This window comes from Eubalaena glacialis, chromosome 1 (assembly GCF_028564815.1).
Source record: "Eubalaena glacialis isolate mEubGla1 chromosome 1, mEubGla1.1.hap2.+ XY, whole genome shotgun sequence".
Lineage (NCBI taxonomy): Eukaryota > Metazoa > Chordata > Mammalia > Artiodactyla > Balaenidae > Eubalaena > Eubalaena glacialis.
In genome coordinates this window covers 88,111,710-88,133,382 of record NC_083716.1, presented here as the reverse complement: position 1 = coordinate 88,133,382, position 21,673 = coordinate 88,111,710, and the positions used below count along the sequence as shown (strand labels likewise).

The 21,673-nt window shown below is 43.2% G+C and overlaps 1 protein-coding gene across 1 annotated transcript in view; it reads right to left on the bottom strand.

Moving 5' to 3' along the window:
- PCNX2 (pecanex 2) overlaps nt 1–21,673 on the bottom strand; it is a 303,741-nt gene that overhangs the window by 51,039 nt on the left and 231,029 nt on the right. Inside the window, exons 24-25 of the mRNA XM_061182433.1 lie at nt 10,543–10,601; nt 6,271–6,486 (exon numbers count right to left, since the gene is read on the bottom strand). Coding sequence (XP_061038416.1) covers nt 6,271–6,486; nt 10,543–10,601 — 275 coding nt within the window. The remainder of the gene's footprint in view (nt 1–6,270; nt 6,487–10,542; nt 10,602–21,673) is intronic.

The window sequence follows — 21,673 nt, the reverse complement described above, 5'->3', positions numbered from 1 at the left end:
GGTCGTCAGAGCTGGAAAGAACTTATAATCACACCGAGGCTTTGATGAAGGAATTGAGACTCTGAGAAGCCAAGTCGCGTGTGTGCCCAGTTGAACATCCTGACCTAAAGTGGAGTTTTCTGTGCAACTGGGAAAATGATATGGAACTTTTGCAAGGCTATACAAGTGACTGAAGGCATTATACCCCAGTTACTTAGTGTTTAGTAAACCAAATGAACACCATAGTACAAATTTCAAACAAATACCCGAAAGGAAGAATGTAAAAACAGGAAATGGTCAGGTAGAAAGAAGTTAAGAGAGTCGTGTGGGTTTGCCCAACTCTACCACTAAGCAGCTGTGAGCCTCGGATAAGAATTCATCTCCGGGAGCCTGGATTTCCCCATTAGTTAAATGGGAGGAAGTGTTGGGATTATGGCCGTTCTGAGGGTAGAGGTCACCTGCACAGGTGAGAGAGTGCATTGTAGGTCATAAAGGATTCCCTGCAATGCCCTTATTTTTGCTCCTATTCTCGGTTCTTCTCTTCTTCATTTCTAAAGACAGTATTCAAGTTCCCTGACTCCTCCTGCTGGCAGCTCTGTTCTCCTCATTCATTTTTCTCCTCTTTTAGAGAAATAAGCCATCAACCTAGGTCACCTGGGTGACTAACAGAGAACAGACATGGACTGAACAGATAATCAGTTCTCACTTTCCCTTCTTTCTGTGCCCTCCTACTCGGATGATGGTTAAATGGGTTTTCCAATCCAACAGATTCCATTTCTTTTGCAAAGGCTTGAACTTGGTGCCCCTCACACTGTGGACCTTCTAAAGTGCATTATCCGTTTCCTTGACTTAGATTTAAAGCCAGTGATTAATCTGCCAGCTCTTGAATGGTTTCCTTCAAGGCTCTCTGGTTGGGTAAATGCAAGGGATACTCACAAGCCCAAGAGCGGCAGTAAAATCCTGTTTCATTACATGCTCAGCAACAAAAAATTGTATTTCTATTCTGGGATGCATGGGCCAAAAGGAGGAGAATAGAAGAACGTGGCTTCTTTGCTTGTATTCTTGATTTGAATTTGTATCAGTCATTCACGATAGTACCATCCAGTGGAATCAGGATGTGCCGTGAACGCTGATCAATCTTTTGGGCTACCCAGGATCTAAACCCCTATTCTGTTTGGAAACTACCCACAGTGCCGGAGACCAGCTAACTGTTCACCAAACCTTTTTACTTGTTCTCCTGGGTACTCAGCTAGACAACATTTCTCTTGCATTGGGTTGGCCGAAAAGTTCGTTCGGGTTTTTCCATACGATGTTATACCCGAACGAACTTTTCGGCCAACCCAATAGTTATGTCAATTCTGGACAACAGAATTTAAGAGCGAATGATGCATCCCAGGTTCAGAACTGGCCCATAACGATCTTCCACGCAATCCTCCACTCTGCCAGCTTGACACTGAAGCCCAGGGTGACCCCGAAAGCAGTGCTCTAGGGAATAGGCGGAACTTCTATTGGCCAAGATCCCTGGCAGCGTGGAATGGAGCCATCCCCTCACCCCACCACTTCCTCTCACTGATTGGACTCTATGTGAATGCAAAACAAACCTCTACTGTGTCAGCCCCTGAGATCTGGGACTCAACTATTCCAGCAACTAGCAGGACATCGACCAATGTACCCATGTTACAAGTCTCGGCGAGAGGGAGTCGTCACCTCCTACTACAGGCACTGAAAAGTCAAGACCCTCTTTGTCCTCCTCTCCTTTGCATCTAGAGCACATGCGTGTGATCTCAGCATCTCATCCGTCAGACGCACCCACACCAGATGTGGACGAATGAGCTCGTGACACAAAGAAGCAGGGCTCGTGTGGAAAGCGTTCTGGGAGGGAGGCCGTGGCAGAGGCCATTCATCCTGTTTTGGGGGCAGAAGTGATACCAGCAGTAGCATCCAATGTCCAGGACCATGATGTCAATGACGTGAGGGCAGTGCTGGGTCCACCAGCTGACGTGCAACCCCTTCACAGGCTCAGCGCTGCCGTGTGATCTCAGGCTCTCGTGTGAGAGCCACCAAGCCTGCTTCCCCAGCCATCTCAGCAAGTCTGTGCCCTGGGTAATAGTTTCCAATAAACCCTTCTCCTGTTTCAGTTAGCCAGAGATGATTTCTGTCATTTGCAACTAAAAATTCCTATGGATACAAATGCATCCCTTTCAGTGAGAGAACGACAGACGGACCTTCTTGCTCCCTGGCTTTGCGGAGGCTTCCTCTAGGGTGTACGGTTCGTTTCCTGAGTCATAGTTGACTTGTGCCGGGAGCAGCTCGTCTGTTCTCTGGTGGCTTTGGTGCGCTTCAGGACAGAGGTCTAACACATCTGTATTCTGACTGCCTCAGGTTGTGCTAAAGGAGGTGAAAATTTGACCGAAATAAAGCCTGCTATTTGGGAAAATGGGAAAACAGAAAGAAAAGTGAAGTCCTAAAAATATATCTTGCAGAAATACCCAAAGAGGAAAAAGAAAGTAAGATCTTCCCTGGGAATATGGTACTGGATGGTGCAAAGAGATAGAAAACAGAACGGGCTTTTTAGGCCAACTGGTTTCTTCCTGCAACAAAAGCATAATTTAGATTTCGTCAAGGTATATGACCTCTCAATAGCCCTGTGTTCCAAACTCCAGTAGAACTAGGTCAAGGAAAAGGTATTGGACAAGAGTGAGGGGTATCGGGGCAGGCTTTTTTTCTCAAGACATCGTTCCTGGGCAATCACTTTGCACGATCACTGCCTCTGTCTTGTGCCCAACACATCTATGTTGGTCCCCAGCTTCCTTCCATATTTCACCCAGTGACGTTTCTGGAGTCTGGTATGTTGTTATAAGATTGGCCCCCAGTGACTCATGCAGTGTGACAGGGCCCCTTCTCTACCAGCTGAGTCTGAGCTGTATTTGGGATTGGCTGGGGCCGATGAAAGACGGTAGGGGTGACTTGGTGCCTGTCCTGGAGGCTGGGCCATAAGAGGCCTTGCAGTATTTGTGTTCCCCCCTTTGGAGCCCGGAGACCACCTAGCTGTGAAGATGCCTCATCCCGCCCATTGGAGGCTGAGCGGCACCAAGGGGCCAGGGCTGGTAGCCAGCCCTAGACAGGAATGGTTAAGCCAAAAAAGAAAACAATTCGTATGAGGTGAGACCAAAACATTCACTGTGGTAGATTAAAAACCCCTACTCTATTGGTGGGAATATAAATTGGTACAGCCACTATGGAAAACTATATGGAGGTTCCTTAAAAAACTAAAAGTAGAGCTACCATATGATCCAGCAATCTCACTCCTGGGCATGTATCCGGACAAAACTATAATTCAAAAATATTTAAGCATCCCAATGTTCATATCAGCACTATTCACAACAGCCAAGACATGGAAACAACCTAAATGTCCATCGACAGATGAATGGATAAAGAAGATGTGGTACATATATACAGTGGAATACTACTCAGCCATCAAAAAGAATGAAATAATGCCTTTTGCAGTGACATGGATGCAACTAGAGGTTATCATACTAACTGAAGTAAGTCAGACAGAGAAAGACAAATACCATATGATATCACTTATATGTGGAATCTAAAATATGGCACAAGTGAACTTACCTATCAAACAGAAACAGACTCACAGACACAGAGAACAGACTTGTGGTTGCCAAGGGGGAGGGGGGGAGGGAGAGGGAGGGACTGGGAGTTTGGGGTTAGTAGATGCAAACTATTACATTTAGAATGGATGGACAACAAGGTCCTACTGTAGAGCACAGGGAACTATATTCAATATCCTGGGATAAACCGTAATGGAAAAGAATGTAAAAAAGAATGTATATATGTGTATTACTGAGTCATTTTACTGTACAGCAGAAATTAGCATAACATTGTAAATCAACTATACGTCAATAAAAATTTTTTTTTTAAAAAGAACCCCTGTTGGTGATGAGGAGCCGCCAGACAACGTACTGCAGACTTCTAGAATCTAATTAACTTTGAGCCCTTCGATTCAAAGATGGGTTAAGTTTGCAAAAAAAGCTGTAAGCCACATAGAACTTGTGCTATAACAATAACTCAGATTTAACTCAGCGAACCTTAAAAGTTCTTCCTTCGAATTCCGGGAAAAATGGAAAGCTCTCAAAATAGGCAATTCTATTGCACTATTGCACCAGAGACACTTAATTTCCACCACCTTTCGTGGCATTTTCTGGCATTTGCGCAAAATGCCAGGGAAACATTGCCTCTCTTTTCTGTACAATCTGATCATTACTCCCTCAGCCCAAAAACCTTTTCCAAAATAAGCTCCCTAAATTAGATTCCTAGAATTTCTAAGGATGCACAAGAATCCTCTTTAGGTAATAGTTGTTAAAAAGTGAAGTAATGGCCATTTGTTCTTGGGTGAAAGGTGTCCTTTTGTCACTGTGAGGTTCTGGATGGCCATGACCTGACTCCTGTTTACCTTTCTAGCATTTTCTGTGACCCCTTCTTCTCAAACCACCTGGAAACCACATCTGGCTCCTTCGTGCCTCTCTGTCATCACACCAGCTGTTCCCTCCTCTCTGTTTCAACTGCAGCCCCTCCTCTGTCGAGCCGACCAGACTCCAGGCTGATTCCAGTGCCCCTTCTCTGGACCCCAAGCATCCCAGGTACAGTGCCACCTTAACACTCACCTCGCTGAGCAGAAATTGCCCGTCGCGTGTCTGCCTTGCGACGAGGCTCCAAGCTCCTTAAGGCAGGGCCTTCACTTCTGTACTCGAAGCACCTAAGCCAGTGCTTGACATACGAGCAGTGCTGAATAAATGTCTCCCAAGTGAATATTAGACTCATACGTCCAACTAGCTACCTGACATATTCACTTGGATGAATCAAGGGCATTTGAAAATATCCAAAATGGAGCTCTTGATTGCATCCTCAAATCCGGAAGCGTTGCTCCTCATCCAGGCTTCCCAGTTTCAGTAAACGCACCTCTGTCCACCAGGCACTCAACCTAGAAAGCGGGGAGCAGGCTGCGCACCCCACCTTCCCTCACCCCAACACGTGGGCCTGCCCGGCCACCTCCAAGCCTCCTAGCACGTCCGCCATCTTCTCCTGCTGGGGCGACGACAGGACACTCCTAAGTGGTCCCCCCGTTTTTGCTTTCGTCCCCTCTGGTACCCTCTCCGCACGGCTACCAGAACGAGCTCTTCAAGTGCAAACCAGGTCAGTCATCCCCCTTCGCAGAACCCTCCATGGCTCCCCACCGTGCACAGAAAAAAAATGCAGCCCTTCCCCCCCTGGCCAGGAGGCCCCCGTGACCCGGCCTCCCACCCTCTCTGGTCAGGTCATTCCGCCCCGGTTGCTCCCGACTCAGACATCCAGCACTTCCCAGTTCTGGGCCTAGAACATTCTTCTTCCTGTTCTCCTCAGGATCGTTCCCTGACGATCCCATCTCATGTACCACCTCCTCACCCTCTGCAGTGATTTCGGTCACAGACCCTTATTCACCTCCTTATACCTTTCCTGCAAGCTGTGACTGCTTTGCTCATTTGTTTACTTGTTTATTTTCCACGTCATGAGGGTAACACTCAAGGTCACGTGCCCATTGCATCCCCAGCATTAGAACATTGCCTGACACAGAGGGAGGGTTGTACTGGAGAAAGGCGTGTAGGAATGAAGGATAAACAAAGAACCCAGGAGACGGGCCCATGAGTACATCTGTGATACTGATCCCTGGGTGATCACGACACAACTGCAGCGTCTGATTCATGGAAAAACCAGAGTCACACTTCCAAGATTCAGGCCAACTCAGTAACCACAGGGCAGTAAGCATTCATGTAGTGCCTGCATGTACGTGATCTCATTTAAATCACACAACGACTTTATGAGGCAGCCATTCTTCTTATTATTATCATTTTACAGATGATAAAAAAAAAAAAAGCTAAGAGACACTAAATGACTCACCCACAATAGACCATGACACTCGTAACCCAAGGAACCAGGTTCCATATGGTCCACACCCTCTTATTGCTTCTGAGTTTTTCCCAGAAGGAATGAAACCAAAACCCTGACTTGCTACTCTGAAGGTTTACACCAGACGTTTCACCTTATTATTACCTCAGATGACTGGGGTTTAGTTATATCCAAATACATGGAACAAAGTGATTGCAGCAAGTTCCCTAATTCTCATTCTGTAGGACAGGCATTCCATTCTTCCTTTTTAAGGGTGTCTTCTTATTAAAGCTTCGCATGATAATTAACTCAAATGACTGACTTCCCGACAACTTCCGACAATAAAGAGATTCTTACCTCGGAATTCCAGTCCCCGAAGTTGAAAGGTGACAAGGCCATTGCCGATTTCAATCAGGTGAACGAAAGCATTGAGGTAATCTGAAGCCAAAATAAAGCAATCGCCAGAGCTGTAGTTACCCCATCGGCCAAGGACGAGGTCTCCACAGAGGGACTCCTGGAGGGCCCTTGTCAAGTGTTCGTAAAAGATGGAATTGAGGTTGTTGCCATCGTTCCCTGAAGACAGGACGAGAAATAATATGCCCAGTGAGTCCGACTCCAACGTGCTTGACCTGGGAGACAGGGAGCTGTCACTTGATTAGGGGTGAATCAGATCTTCAGACACTTCGCCCGTCAGGGTGATGACACCCTCCTATTTCTTCCCACTATACTCTTTCTGGTCAATGTCATCTGCAAAAATGGACTGAGTTCCTGTCTAAATGAGACACCTGACAAATTCCTACCTCCAGCTGAGATCTCTGGCCTGGGCTCTCGACCCATCTACTTCCTCACTGACCTAACATCTCTTGTATGTTTCAGATGCTTCCCCCCGCAGTGGTCCAGGTCAGGTCCCCACCTCCGCTCTCCACCTCAGCCAACGGCACCACCATCCAGTCGGCCACAACCTAGGGATCTTTCTTCCCACTCCTTCCCACCCAAGCCTCTCAATTTTACTTTCTTCAAGTATTTTTTGCATCTTCCTACTTCTCTCCATTCCCGTTACCCCTACCCTATTCCAAGCTCCATGATTTCTCAAGTAGATGACCACAGTGGTCATGTGACTCACCTATGCATCTTCACTGGGACCTGCTCGCTCATCGATTCTCTACCTCACAGCCAGAACAAGCTTTCCAGACTGAAAAGGGGAAGGTGCCATCCAGGAACCCCCAGCCCATGATTCAAAGTGGTTTCTCAGGGCTCTTAAGATAGAGACGACTTTATAACATCGCCTATAATAGGCTCCCATAAGTTATCCTTCATAGGAATAAGCTAGGACAGCCCTGATCAACCCAGCGTGTATGGTCACACCAGGGGCGCCGTGCGGTCTGCCCCACTTCACTCTCCATCTGCACCTCCCACTAACCCCTTCCTCATCCTTCACGCTCAGCAACACAGAACTTCTCTCAGTTGAGTGACTCACAGGCCCTTGCCCACCCCAGGCCTTTGCAGAGACTGATCTTTCTGCTTGGGTTTTCCTTCCTTTCCTCTCTGGCTTATTACCGCTACGATTCTTCAGACCTCCGCTCGATGGCCACCTCAGGGAAGCCTTCACTGACCACCTCGCCAGGCCAAGTCCCCTGTTACAGGCTGTCAGGACTCTGACCCTCTGCTCTGAAGCACTTGTCACAGTTGGAATTTGACTTCTGTTTTTTTGTGTGTATATGTATGTATGGTTATTTGATTAACATTCGATTTCTCCAATGCACCCAACAGTGAAGGAAGACTGAATATGCTTCTTTTTGTATCCCAGTACTGGCAGAATTCCTAACACGTAGTAGAGAATCACTAACTATCTGTTGAATAATAGATAACACCATAGATGATACAGCTTCATTAAGAGAAATTTTGCCTCTGAGAACATTCCCATCGAGTAACTCCAGGGTTTCATTGAGATATAATTTACAGATAATAAACTATGTGTGTGTGTGTATACACACACACATACATATACATACATACATATATTCTACAATATAAATAATTATTGCTAGTATTATATATTATATACAGAAAATGAACAGTATATATATATACATACATTCAACAATATTCATAACTATTACTAGTATTATATATCATATACAAATCTACATATAATATTGTATATTATATACAAATCTATATATAATATTATATATTATACACAAATCTATATATATTATATACAAACATATATTTTATATATCATATACATAGATATAAATTATTATATATTGAGGCAATTTATTGTTTTTAAGTTATGTATGTATATCAAACTCAGACTTATTGAGGAATAATTTATAGAGAGTAAAATTCACCCTTTTTAGTGTCCAATCCTATGAGTCTTAAAATATGCATCTAGTCACGTAACCACCACTTAGAATGATGCATTTGTGTTTCATCCATACTGTGGTATACAGCAGCAGTCTGCTCTGTTTCTTTTGTCTGCAGCTACTACAGTTTGCTTATCCATTCAACAGCTCAAGGACCTTTGGGTTGCTTCCAGTGTTGGTGATGATGAGTAAAGCCACTCACAATACTCATGAACAGAAGTTTATGTGAACACGTTTTCATTTCGCTTGAGTCAACCCCTAGGAGTGGCACTGCTGTTCTCCAAAGTGGCTGGACTGTTTTGCAGCCCCGTCACAGGGACTGAGAATTCTAGCTGTTCCGCATCCTTGCCAGGACTTGGTATTGTCAACTGTTGCTTGTTTCTTTAACCTTAGCCATTCGAATCGGGTGGATCAGGACCCCAAAAAGGAGGAAGGATACAGCAAAGGAGACGGAGTGACGGATCGCCCTGCTTCCCAGTGGAAGGCTAGTGTGTTTCAGGGGCGTGAAACTGGGGCTTTGTAGTGCACTTCTTGTCATCTCCCTGCTGGGCCCAGACTCCTTTTATTTCCTCTGTCAGATCTCTCACGATGAAGGATAGAACCTTTTCTGAGAAGAATGGGTAAACTGGGAAGTCCTCCTGGTCTGTGGTCTTGGGGGTGTTAGAAGTACTGGGAGGGGCTAGGAGGAAAGTTTGCCATCAGTGCTTTTATGTTAAGAGCATCTTTTCTTTGGGGAGTAAATTCTGGCTCTGGAAAGTCAGAGAAGCATAGAGTTGCCCCAAAGAGAAAAGGCCTAAAGCAAAGCTCAAGGACCCCTTCTAGGCCAGCTATTGGAGTAGAGACAGAGATTCAGGGAAGTTCGAGATAAAGCCTAGAGATCTGAACGGAGCTTCCCTGCTCTGTACCCTTGGGAACCAGAGCATGACTGGATGTGCAGGAAGGTGCAGAGTGGCCCCAAGTGCATCCACATAAGGAAGAGCACTGATCCACCGCTAAGAAATCTACAAAATAACACTATCAAACTATGGATATCATTGCTAGGCATTCGTGCCAGTTAAAAGCTGAATTGAAATTAGTGCATTTATAACCTAATCATGATTAATGGAAAGAAATGAACTGTCCTACGGACTGAGTCATGTCATGTTGTCTAATAAAGTATCAGTATGCTTAACTTTCTATGCAGATGAAGCCTTCCTGACCTGCCATGATATTCATTTTCTATGATGAACCAGCATACATCCTGAGACACTAATTAGAGATTACTTTGAGTCTCTAGCACTTTTAAAGGAAAGGCCTGAATGACAGAATTAACTTTTGCTTAATTGTTCAAGCTGTTTGATGTTCGAATAAAACAAAAGAATTTAAACCACTTAAAGTGGAGAGCTTAGAACACACTGACCACGCATCTGTATAATTAGATTAAAATGAGACAATATTAGGAACAACTAAAGGTGCAATGCACTTATGCCCTGCAAAGTTACAGAGTCCCACGGATCCACATTAGAGATACTTATACCCCAACCCATGCCCCCTTAAAGTTGGACTGACGTAAAGTTAAACAAAAAATAAACCTGTCTCTTCAGGTATTTTCAAGTTCCAAATTATGATTTCAAATTAACCATGTATATGCAATTCAAACATAGCTAATAAGCATGATACAATTCTTCCTAGACAACATTTTTGGCCCAAGGGAGAGAGAGAGTGAGTTGGATAAAAATACAGAATAGTTGAAATTTGCATACTGATATGAGGAAAAAAGAGGTCGAATGGTTAAACGTGAAATAGATTACAGGAAGAAAAAAGTAATTTTCTGGCAGGTAAATCTTTCCATAGCTTAATGTGGTACAAAGTCTCTGAAGACTTCTGGATCCTGGATCCTGGAACTGCTTGCCTTCAAGGACATCATAACACTGACATTTTTCAAAAAAAAATTTTGCCAGGAGACTAATACCAAGGTTTATTGTCTATATTCGACGTTTAGCATACACAAACTACAATGTCTTAACAGGGTCATTCAATACTGAAAAGATATCTAATCATTTCTAAATAATGGAGGAATGCATTTCTAAACCAAATCAGGATACTTGATCAGTTCTATTTGCACAGTTTCATTTTTACCGTCAGCGTATTTACCAAGACATGCATTGTCCCCACAATGATTAAAACATAGTGAGTACTTAATTCCCCTTTTCGGATTGAAGGAATCCATCTCCACAACAAAATAAATAAATAAAAAGAGAGAACGAAGATATCCTCTTACCTGGATCCTTTTCAATTTGGACCACCAGTCTTGTGTTGGAATTATCCATGCGCCTTGTACTAGAAGGGGGCCACAAAAGGGTAAGAGGTCCTGATTAGATCCCACCAAATGAGAGTTGGCTCACAGAATCAGCTGTGTGAGTGGGAAATGCAGGGGGGATGGAGCTCACATATTAGGGTGTTGGCTCCACTTTGACAAGGCTGTCGGAAGAAGGAGGGGTTGGAAGGGAGGGAAAAATACAGAAAACACATAGAGGGAAGAGATGACTAGCACTTAGGATATGGGAGATTGGCCTTCATCCTTATCAGTTTTGAGCACCCGGTCCACAAAATAAAAGCAAGCATTTGAACGGCCAATGGACTGTCCCTCACCTTCAGAACTTCAGAGCAGTGCACACATAGCTATCTTTCTTTTCAAATTGATTCCAGAAAATTCGTGATTAGTAGTCTATGTCTCCACTACTTGCTTTCAAGAGTTGGGCCCATTCTTATAGGCCTTTCTTAGGTTGAACCACAAGAATAAAAACAGCTCTCACAAGCTTAGGAAAAGGTGGATTGTCCGTAGCCATGGTAACCAGTGGCCGCCAGAACCAGTTTTAAACTTTTTCAGTTATGACAACCCACCTCAACTTACAGCTTTGGTAAGCAAGCCAGCCAGCCCATGGTGGCCCCTTGCTTCTGAAAGTCAGCTGGTGAGGGACAGACTCAGTCCAGACCTCTCAGGGGTCAACAGTCACTCCCCAAGTGACTGCCCTGCAGAGGGTATCAGCCCACTTATATCTCTCAAATTCACCAGCCCTTGACCTTCACATGTCCCGAAAACCCTTTATAAGTGCAATAGTCTGCTGTGCTTGGAGGGACCGTGCCGGACCAGCTTTGACTTATTTCAGACATTGAGGGGTGGTCTCGTCATCCTTTGAAGGATGAAATGTGAAACTGATGTCAACCACATGAAGTTGATGATATTCAACTGTTTATGACCTGCAAAAATGGCAATTTCATATGGCTAAACCATACAAGTTTGAACATAATGAGGGTCCGATCTTTACCATGCCTGGCCCCTGCCTTTGCCATCCCTCTGCCCTTTGCTTTCTGTGCTCCAACCACCCTGGCCTTCTTTTTCTGCACCTTCAACACGCCCTGACCTCCTTCTCCCTCCCTCCCTCCCCTGCATCCTTTACACCTGTTGTGTCCTCTATTTGGAGGACTTCCTTTCCAGCTCCACCCACTTTTCCTCATTGACTCCTCTAATCCTTCCCATCAAGCATCACCTTCTCAGGGAAGCCTTCCTGGCACCTGCTCTGGGCGAGATTCACGTGTTGTGTGCACTTTCATACCTCCCCTTTGGGGCATGTGTCACAGTTAATATTACTACTAAAGCTGACCGTTAACATTTATGTAGCACTTACTCATGTAAGCACTTTACATGTATTAACTCATTACATCTTCACAACCACCTTCTTAGGTGCTATTAATATACCTGTTCTCACAGAGCAAGAACCTGAGGCACCGTGGATTAAATGTCCAAAGTCACAGAGCTCATGAGTGGTCTAGCCGAGATCTGGACCCAGGTGGGCTGCCTCTGGAGCCTTCACTCTACATCATACACATCTTTGTGTGTGTCAACTAAAAAAAAAAATATATTCACAACCTAAAAGTTGAAAGTTATGTTTTATTTGGGGGGAACTTCTAGGAATTCAAGCCAGGGAGGGCAGCATCTCAAGTAACCCTGAGAGAACTGCTCCGAGGAGGTGAGGGGGGAGCCAGGATATATAGAAGTTTTGCAACAAAGGGCAGGTAGTCTGAACGTCAAAAGATTATTGTTAATTAAAGAAAACCAGATATCTCAAGTTAAGGAATTTAGCACTTCTCTGTGTATGGGCAGATGCAAGAGTCTGGGCTCACTGAAATCATTCCTTTGGTGTGCACTTCAGCTATCTCGGGCCAGTATCCTGTGTTTTCACGTCCTGAGTTTCCCAGGGCTCACCTTAGGGAGTGGCTGCAGTGTGATGGCTGCTAGATGGCAGGTATTCTTTTCCCTCCTGAGTTCCCTCAGGGCTCACCAGCTCACCATCAATTGCTGATGACTGTGACATCCTTTGTTTACTGACATGGCAGGAAATATTCCATTTCCTTTTTTTTTTTTTTAAAGAATATTGCATTTATTAATTTGAAAAGTAGACCCAAATACTCAGCAATATTCCATTTCTCACATGATAATTTGATTACATCTGCCTCATACATCAGACCCTAAGGACCGTGAGGTACCATTTTGCTGACATTTGGCACCGCAGCAGTCACTCCATTTGTTGACAAAATAAATGAATAGTCAAAGATAATACTACTTCTGAAGTGTTTTTCTCTGATAATACCTGCTAAGAAAAAAGGAGACTGCTTCTAGATAACATTTCAATGTGATTGTTGACATACTGCGTGTGATTAACTAAATGAAGAGCACTTTTTGGTGCTTAAGAAACCTCAGAATGCAGACTTCTTTCGTGAACTTGTCTCTTGGGAATCAGAGCAGATTAAAAAGATGCTTAGATGCATCTGTATTTTAAATAAATAAGAAAGTTTGTCTTCAGGAAAAAAAAAAGTATTCTCATTTCCTCCTATGTCTCAGATATTTGAGAACCATCTAGGCAGGATCCTATTTGAGTTTTGTAAAACAGACTCTACAGATGGGTTGGAAAGGAGGAATATTCTGTTACAGCTCAAAAAGGCCATTAACCCCAGCACGATGTTCTATTACTGCTTCAGTTTCCTTGCAAATACCCTCAGATCGGCTCCGAAAGGTGTGGCAGAAAATAAAGCAAACAACAAAATTCTTTCTAATGAAGGCTGGAATCCCATGTCGGCATAGTTAGTCCCTAAATGGAATTTTAATTTCACCTTAAGACCTAGGACAAATGGGATTTTCAGCAGCAGAATAAACAATTTTTAAAGTGGGACTGAGACAAAAGAAAGTCATTTACCAAACTCCTTACGGAATTAAAACACCTTCTAAAACTATGTTAACTGGAAGGCTATCTTTGCAAAAGGCTCTGGATGCAGAGTGCTAAATTCTGATCAGCGGTAACTAAGCTATGCTGCCTGTGTGCCCCAGGGCCTCTGGCTCGCCACCAGACTCTCTAAGAAGGCCAACTGTCAACCATACTGGGTATTTTGAGCTTATCTCCAGTGCTTTCCTCCTGTAAATTTGGTGCTTACCACTCAAAGGTGCTAATTAGCTCAGTAATTGGATTTCTGCCTTCACTGTCCTGTTGCATGGACATCAGTTCTGCTTCTCAGGGAGGAAAAGCGGGCTCCCAACTCATTCCACAATCTCAGGGGAAGTACAGAATGCTGGTGTGGTTAGGTGGGCGTCTGCGGTGTGTGCTCTTAGCCCCTGCCTGGCAAAGCCAAGGCTCATTGCTAGGCCACGCTGAGCGCCACAGGCCGAGAGTCTAGTAATATCATTGGTCTTCCCAGAGAAACTGACTTACTCAAAGCATCCCTTTGTTATGTTAATACGGCAGGGCTGGTTCCCTCCCTTCAAGCTTTGCCTCCCTCATCTAAATCCAGCACCTTCTCTCTTATGTGGCCTCATCTGAGGCGCTTAAATAATTTAACAGTAATTTACTTAATTCTACTGCTTCGGGCTCCAGTTTGTCGGCACACACAGACAATTTATGGGAGAAGTATTCCCATTTCTGATGGGGAAGTGTGACTGGCTGGCATGCCTGTTGATGTGGCAAAGCCAGGAAGGATGGACTGTAGTTCTGTGAGGGCGACCACTGACTGAACCCGCCCGCCCTGGCCAGGCACCATAGTAGCCACTGGCATGAGTTCTCTTACAACAGGAAGTCCTGCTAAGGAACTCGGAACTAACAAGCCACCAACAACCAGAAGAATTCAGGAAAGGTCAAAAGGAGAGAGGAGACGCCATTCTATATGTCCTACCAACCTCCCAGAATCCTCCTTGCTGGAATCCATCTCGGCCGAGCGATGCGCGGGCCACCAGGAAGGACCCTGAGTCAGAATGATTGGCCAGAGACAACCCGGAAACTAACCCCATCATCATAAAACCCAAGACTGCGAGCCACGTGGCAGAGCGGTGCTCCTGGGTTCCCTGACCCTCCTGCTCTCTGCCCGGGCGCCCCTTCCCAATAAAGTCTCTTGCTTTGTCAGCACGTGTGTCTCCTCAGACACATTTCTGAGTGTTAGACAAGAGCCCACTTGCTGGCTCTGGAAGGAGTCCCCCTTCCTGCAACAGTTCTCTTCATGCGGCAGGCAGCATTAGAGCAATCTGGACAATGAGAAGGCAGCCAGACACTAAATAAGGACACTGTCACCTTTTAAGTTGAATATATACACAAGTTTCATCCGGGTTAGTATTTTTTGATGATTTTTGCATCTATATTCATAAGGGATATTGGTCTAAGGTTTTCTTTGCTTGTGATGACTTTGTCTGGCTTTGGTATCAGGGTAATACTGGACCCACAGAATGATTTAGGAACTATTCCTTCCTCTACTCTTTTTTGGGAGATTTGAGAAGGACTGATGTTAATTCTTCTTTAAACATTTTACAGAATTCCAGAGGGAAGCCAACTCATCCTGGGCTTTTCTTTGTTAGGAGTTTTTTGATTACCAATTAATTCCCTTTACTTGTTATAGGTCTATTCAGATTTTCCATTTCTTTTTCAGTCAGTTTTGGTAGGGTGTGTGTTTCTAGGAATTCCTCCAGTTCAGCTAGTTTAATCTAATTTGTTGGTACACGGTAATTCATAGAATTCTCTTTCAATTATGTAATGTTGGTAGTAATGTCCCCACTTCTGTGATTTTAGTAATTTGAGTCTTCTCTCTTCTTTTCTTGGTCATTCTTGGTAAAGGCTTGCCAATTTTGTCAATCTTTTCAAAGAATCAACTTTTGGTGTAATTTATTATTTCTATTGATTTTCTATTATCTATTTCATGTTTCTCCATTTTAATCTTTATTATTTCCATCTGTCTGCTTGCTTTGGTTTAGTTTGCTCTTCTTTTTCTAGTTCCTTAACATGGAAGACTAGTTTATTGATTTGAGATTTTTCTTATTTTTTAATTTAGGCATTTACAGCTATGAATTTCCCTCTGAGCACTGCTTTTGCTACATACCATAAGTTTTAATATATTATGTTTTCATTTTCATTCATCACAAAATATTCTTTATTTTCTCTTGTGATTTGTTTTTGACCCATTGGTTGTTTAAGTAGTTTTATTTTACACATCTTTGGGAACTTTCCAGATTTCCTCTTGCTGTTAATTTCCGATTTCATTCCATTGTAGCTGAAGAACATATGTGGCATGATTTCAATCCTTTTAAATTTATTGAGGTTTGTTTTATGGCCTAACACATGGTTTATTCTGGAGAATTGTCCATGTGCATTTGACAAGAACGTCTTTTTAAAAACTTTTGCTTTGTAAACTACTCTGTTAAAAGGATGAAAAGAGAAAATATTTGCAAACCGCATATGCAACAAAGTGCTAGTATCTAGAATATATAAAAAAACCCTCAAAACTCAGCAGTAAGAAAAACAAAACAAAACAAACAAAAAACCCACAAAGAATCCAATTAGAAAGTGAGGAAAGACGTGAACAAACAGTTCCCTGAAGAGGATATACTGATGGCAAATAAGCTCAGAAAAAGATGTTCAATGTCATAAGTCATTAGGGAAATGTAGATTAAAACCACAGTGAGATATCACTATACACCCATTAGAATGGCTAAAGTATAAAATAGTGGAAACATCAATATACTTGCAAGGATATGGAGAAACTAGATCCCTTACGCATTGCTGGTGGGGATGTAAAATGGTATTGCTTCTCTGAAAAAAGTTTGGCAGTTTCTTTAAAAAAACTACCATGTGACCCAGCAATTATATTCCTGGGCAATAATGCCAGAGAAGTGAAGACTTATGTTCACCCAAAAACCCACAGACAAATGTCCCTGGCAGCTTTATTCATAATAGCCAAAAACCGGAAGCAACCCAGATGTCCCTTAGTGGGTGAGTTGTTAAACAGACCGTGGTTTCCATACTATGGGATACTGCTCAGCAATTAAAAGGGGCAAACTGCCGACATACAACAACCTGGAAGAATCTTCACTGAACTACGGTGAGTGAAAACAGCCAGTCCCACGAGGTTTAAATACTATATGATTCCATTCATATAAAACTCTTGTAATGACAAAATTACAGAGTTGGAGAACAGATTACTGGTTGACAGGAGGTAAGAAGGAGGGAGGGGCAGAAAGGAAGAGTGTGTGACTATCAAAGGGCAGAAGGAGAGGTCTCTGTGGGGATGGACTTGGTCTGTATCTTGACTGGACCCACATCAATATACTGGTGATCGTTTTACAAGACGTTAACACCTGTAAATTAGATAAAGAGTATATGGGGAGATCTCTTTTTATTCTTTCTTTCAACTCCATGTGAATCTACACTTAGCTTTAAAAAAAAAAAGTTTAATTAAAAAAATCTCCATAGCTAATAGCAGGCCTGAATTCCGTGACTATAATGCATTCGTGTGAGATTCTCATCTCTCACCCTAACTTGCTTGCATCACAAATTAGGATCACTTCTCCCATTTCAGTCAGAAAAATCCAAGACTCTCCAGCATTCCAAATACAGGAGAAGAAGTCCAACTATTCATTCACTGGGAAGTCATAAATATTTAGGGGGTGAAAAGTGTTTCTTCTCTTTCTGCAAATGCAACTAATAAAAATAGTAATAAAACAATCTAGCTGCATATGGTTGGGCAAAGAGTCAGCCAGATGGGGAACTGAAAAGATGGAGATGCAGAGGATTGTAGCGGATCCATAAGGATTAAATGGCCAGGGTGCTGCTGGTTTTTTCCCCAGGATTAACATGACTGATTTAAGGTTTTGACTTCTGGGTGCTACAGCCTCCTGGTAAAAAGAGGCCCAATGTTACGGATTTGACAGTGCTTTTTTTAGAGTTTTGGGTGTTATTTCTCCTGGGGATGAAGACACATTTATTTTTTCATTAGTTACCACTGGTACGCACAGAATTTGGATCAAGATGAGCACACAGCAAAAAGAAACGTCAACCCTTGGCAACGGGACTGCAGGATTTTGCAGTGACACGTGCAGCCCTGATGAGTTACATCTAGATCCTTCCGTTTTCACAGCCACTTGTGTCAGGAGAGACACAACTCGAGAAGACACGTTCTCCGAACATGAAGCCCGTTAAGACACGGTGCTGTTTAGTCCTCGAGGGACGTGGCACTTACTAAAATCACACCAGCTCTGTTTTCCGCTGAGATGGACTTCACTTTTCCTTTGCTATTTTATTCACTCCTAAAGTATAACATTCTACCTCACCCGCACACAGTCTTCAGATCTGTTACAAAATCAAGTTCAACTAAAAGGATGCACCTAATTCTACAATCACCATGAGGCACCTGGTCAAATCAGTTACACTGACTAAAATTATACAATAAAGGTATTTATGCAGGTTTGACATCTCATGTTTGCATTTTTAATGATGGTGTACCCTATGCAAAATAATTCGGCCTGGAAACAGTACACAAACAATAAGGCAGGGGAACCCCAAGAATAAGACTGCAACTTGAAGTTGATAAATCTGATTTCTGTTTCTCACTTGCTTTATGACTTATTAAATTACTGAGGGATGTAAAGGAGAGAATCACATAATTCTTCTGATACTCAGTTTTCTGAGTGCATAAAATCGCAACTAAAACATAGCATTTCCTTCCTTTTGGTAGGAAATTAAAATACAGAGTCCCTTCTATGGCAGTCTACTACAAAACTAAACTAAGAATCACTTTCACCTTGTAACAGGCCTGTTACCCAGGGTCATCATGATTGACAATGGATGAACAGAAAACAGTTTTGATATCACCGCATCAGTACTTTTTATGGGGAAAAAGAAATAGTATTTTTTTTATTCTGACAGTGTTTTTCAGATTTGATTTTAAATATTAAAGTTGTGTTGAATCTTGGCTCTGAGAGCATAGGGACCAGAGTCAACAGAAAATGAGTTCATTCACCTCCTCCAAGTGTCTGCCACCTGCCCCAGCTTTTCCCCCAGACAGTGTGACAATGACAAGAAAACCTCCTCGGAAGGCTTCCCAAGTGGCTCTCCTTTGCCCATGATAACTTCAGCTAGAAAGCTAGTGTTCTATTATTTTTGGACGGCTCTTTAAAAATTAATCGTTTTTAAAATTTCATTTTCTATGCAATTTTCTTTAAAATCCACTAAGAACTTTCTCTCCTTTCTCTCAAACCTCAAAGTACACCTCTCTCCAAAGCCTTCCCTGTCTCTAGGAAATTAAGCTCCAACCACACAACCTCCAAAACAAATAATTCTTTAAAATGTAACTTAGTAAGACATTACAAATCAGAAAAGGAATATAATACTTTAAATTGCCGTTATTCTTATCAGGTAATATTTTTTCTAATTCTCATGTATGCGATTATTTTTCCATTATTGGTCATTTTTCATTTAAACAAGCTTGATGGGGAGCATCTGTCTACTTAATTGCATTTACAGAGAGAGGCAAACACAGTAATCCAGACATGAAAGAGCATTATAAACCCTATGGAGTGATGATAGCAGAATGTTTCCAAAGCGACAAGAAAAAAAGAGCACGGCTTCCTATGGTCACATAATGCATTAATTTCACTCATCAGCCAATAGTACCATGAACCCCGAAACAGCAACCACATGCAAAGCCTGGGTCAGGTCTTGGCTTTCAATAGACAGGGACTGAAGTCAGCCTCGGAAATACGCTCAGGGTACTGTGAATGAAAAATGTCAATCTCCAAGATTTACAAGCAGCTCATGCAGCTCAATAACAAAAAAACAAACAACCCAATCCAAAAATGGGCAGAAGACCTAAATAGACATTTCTCCAAAGAAGAGATACAGATTGCCAACAGACACATGAAAGAATGCTCAACATCTTTAATCATTAGAGAAATGCAAATCAAAACTACAATGAGGTATCATCTCACACCGGTCAGAATGGCCATCATCAAAAAATCTAGAAACAATAAATGTTGGAGAGGGTGTGGAGAAAAGGGAACACTCTTGCACTGTTGGTGGGAATGTAAATTGATACAGCCACTATGGAGAACAGTATGGAGGTTCCTTAAAAAACTAAAAATAGAACTACCATATGACCCAGCAATCCCACTACTGGGCATATACCCTGAGAAAACCATAATTCAGAGTCATGTACCAAAATATTCATTGCAGCTCTGTTTACAATAGCCAGGACATGGAAGCAACCTAGGTGTCCATCATCGGATGAATGGATAAAGAAGATGTGGCACATATATACAATGGAATATTACTCAGCCATAAAAAGAAATGAAATGGAGGTGTTTGTAATGAGGTGGATGGAGTTAGAGTCTGTCATACAGAGTGAAGTAAGTCAGAAAGAGAAAAACAAATACAGTATGCTAACACATATATATGGAATCTAAGGGAAAAAAAAAAAAAGAGGTCATGAAGAACCTAGTGGCAAGATGGGAATAAAGACACAGACCTACTAGAGAATGGACTTGAGGATATGGGGAGGGGGAGGGGTGAGATGTGACAGGGTGAGAGAGTGTCATGGACATATATACACTACCAAATGTAAAATAGATAACTAGTGGGAAGCAGCCGCATAGCACAGGGAGATCAGCTCGGTGCTTTGTGACCACCTAGAGGGGTGGGATAGGGAGGGTGGGAGGGAGGGAGATGCAAGAGGGAAGAGATATGGCAACATATGTATATGTGTAACTGATTCACTTTGTTGTAAAGCAGAAGCTAGCACACCATTGTAAAGCAATTATACTTCAATAAAGATGTTTAAAAAAAGAAAAAAAGAAAAATGTCACCTGTCCTATCAGTAAACAAAGGATGTTGCAGCCATCAAGCCATCACATTATAGCTGCCCAGACAGTGCACCCTGAGGGAACTCAGGATGGAAGCAAAGAGGATGCTCACCACCAAGCCCTCAGCCACTGCAGCCACCCCCAAACGTGCACCCTGAGGAGACTCAGGATGGGAAAGAACATGACACTGGCCCTAGATAGTTAAGGTGCATATCAAAGGAATGATTTCAGTGAGCCCACACTCTTGCATCTGCCCATATAGAGAAAAGCCCTATATTCCTTAACTTGAGATGTCTGGTTTTCTTTAATTAACAGTAACCCTTTGATGTTCCGACTACCTGGTTTTTCTTGCAAAAACTCCTCTATATCGTGGCTCCCCCCTTACCTCTTCAGAGCCGTCCCTCAGAGCCATCTGAGAGGCTGACTTCTGGGCCTGAAGTCTTCAGAAAGTCCTCAGAATAAAACATAATTCTCAACTTCTCAGTTGTGCATTTTTTCAGTCGACAGTAACAAGATTAAAGAGTGCCCCCTACCCCATGACTGCAATGGTAAGGAGTGAGTCTTAAGCTAGAGTCTCAAATGCAGAAGTCCCCCAGGACTCAGAGTGGTCATCCCATAGCCCATATGGGTCCTCCCACATCTCTGTCGGCAACGGGGACGGCGTGGCCAGTAACATGCACTTTGTGTGTTGGCTGATCACAAGCAAGGCCTTCGAAAGGGCTCAGGTTCTTGGTGTTGGGGAGTGAACCCTCACTGTGCAGATACCTCCCTCCACCTTCCCAGGAAATCTCCTGCGCCAGGAATGTGTGAGCCCTGCAGTAAAAGGGTTTGAGGCAATGCAGATTTAAAAGCTGAAGCCTTCTGCCTTCCTTTGTTTAGAATCAATCAATCCCATCTCCAACACATCCTTAAAAGCTGAAAAAGCTGCCAGGCCTGAGAAGGGCTCTGCCCTTGTGCTGTGCTAGGCTGACACTCCCTGCGACCACCCATCAGCCGGACTCTGCCACAGAGCCTCACTCCCGGGTGACCTTGACTCCCGGGTGACCTTGACATGTCGAGTCAGCAGCACCAGACAGCCGGAAGCAGGTGGGTAGGTGGAGCCCTTCCGGCAGGCGCCCGGTCAACTTCATTACTCTGCACTTTCTAGATTCTGTAACTGCTCAGCAGGTTGGCACAGGACTCTGAGTAAAATTATGCATTGCAGCATAATGAATAATAAGCTCAAACCAGTGCTCTTTGAGAAATT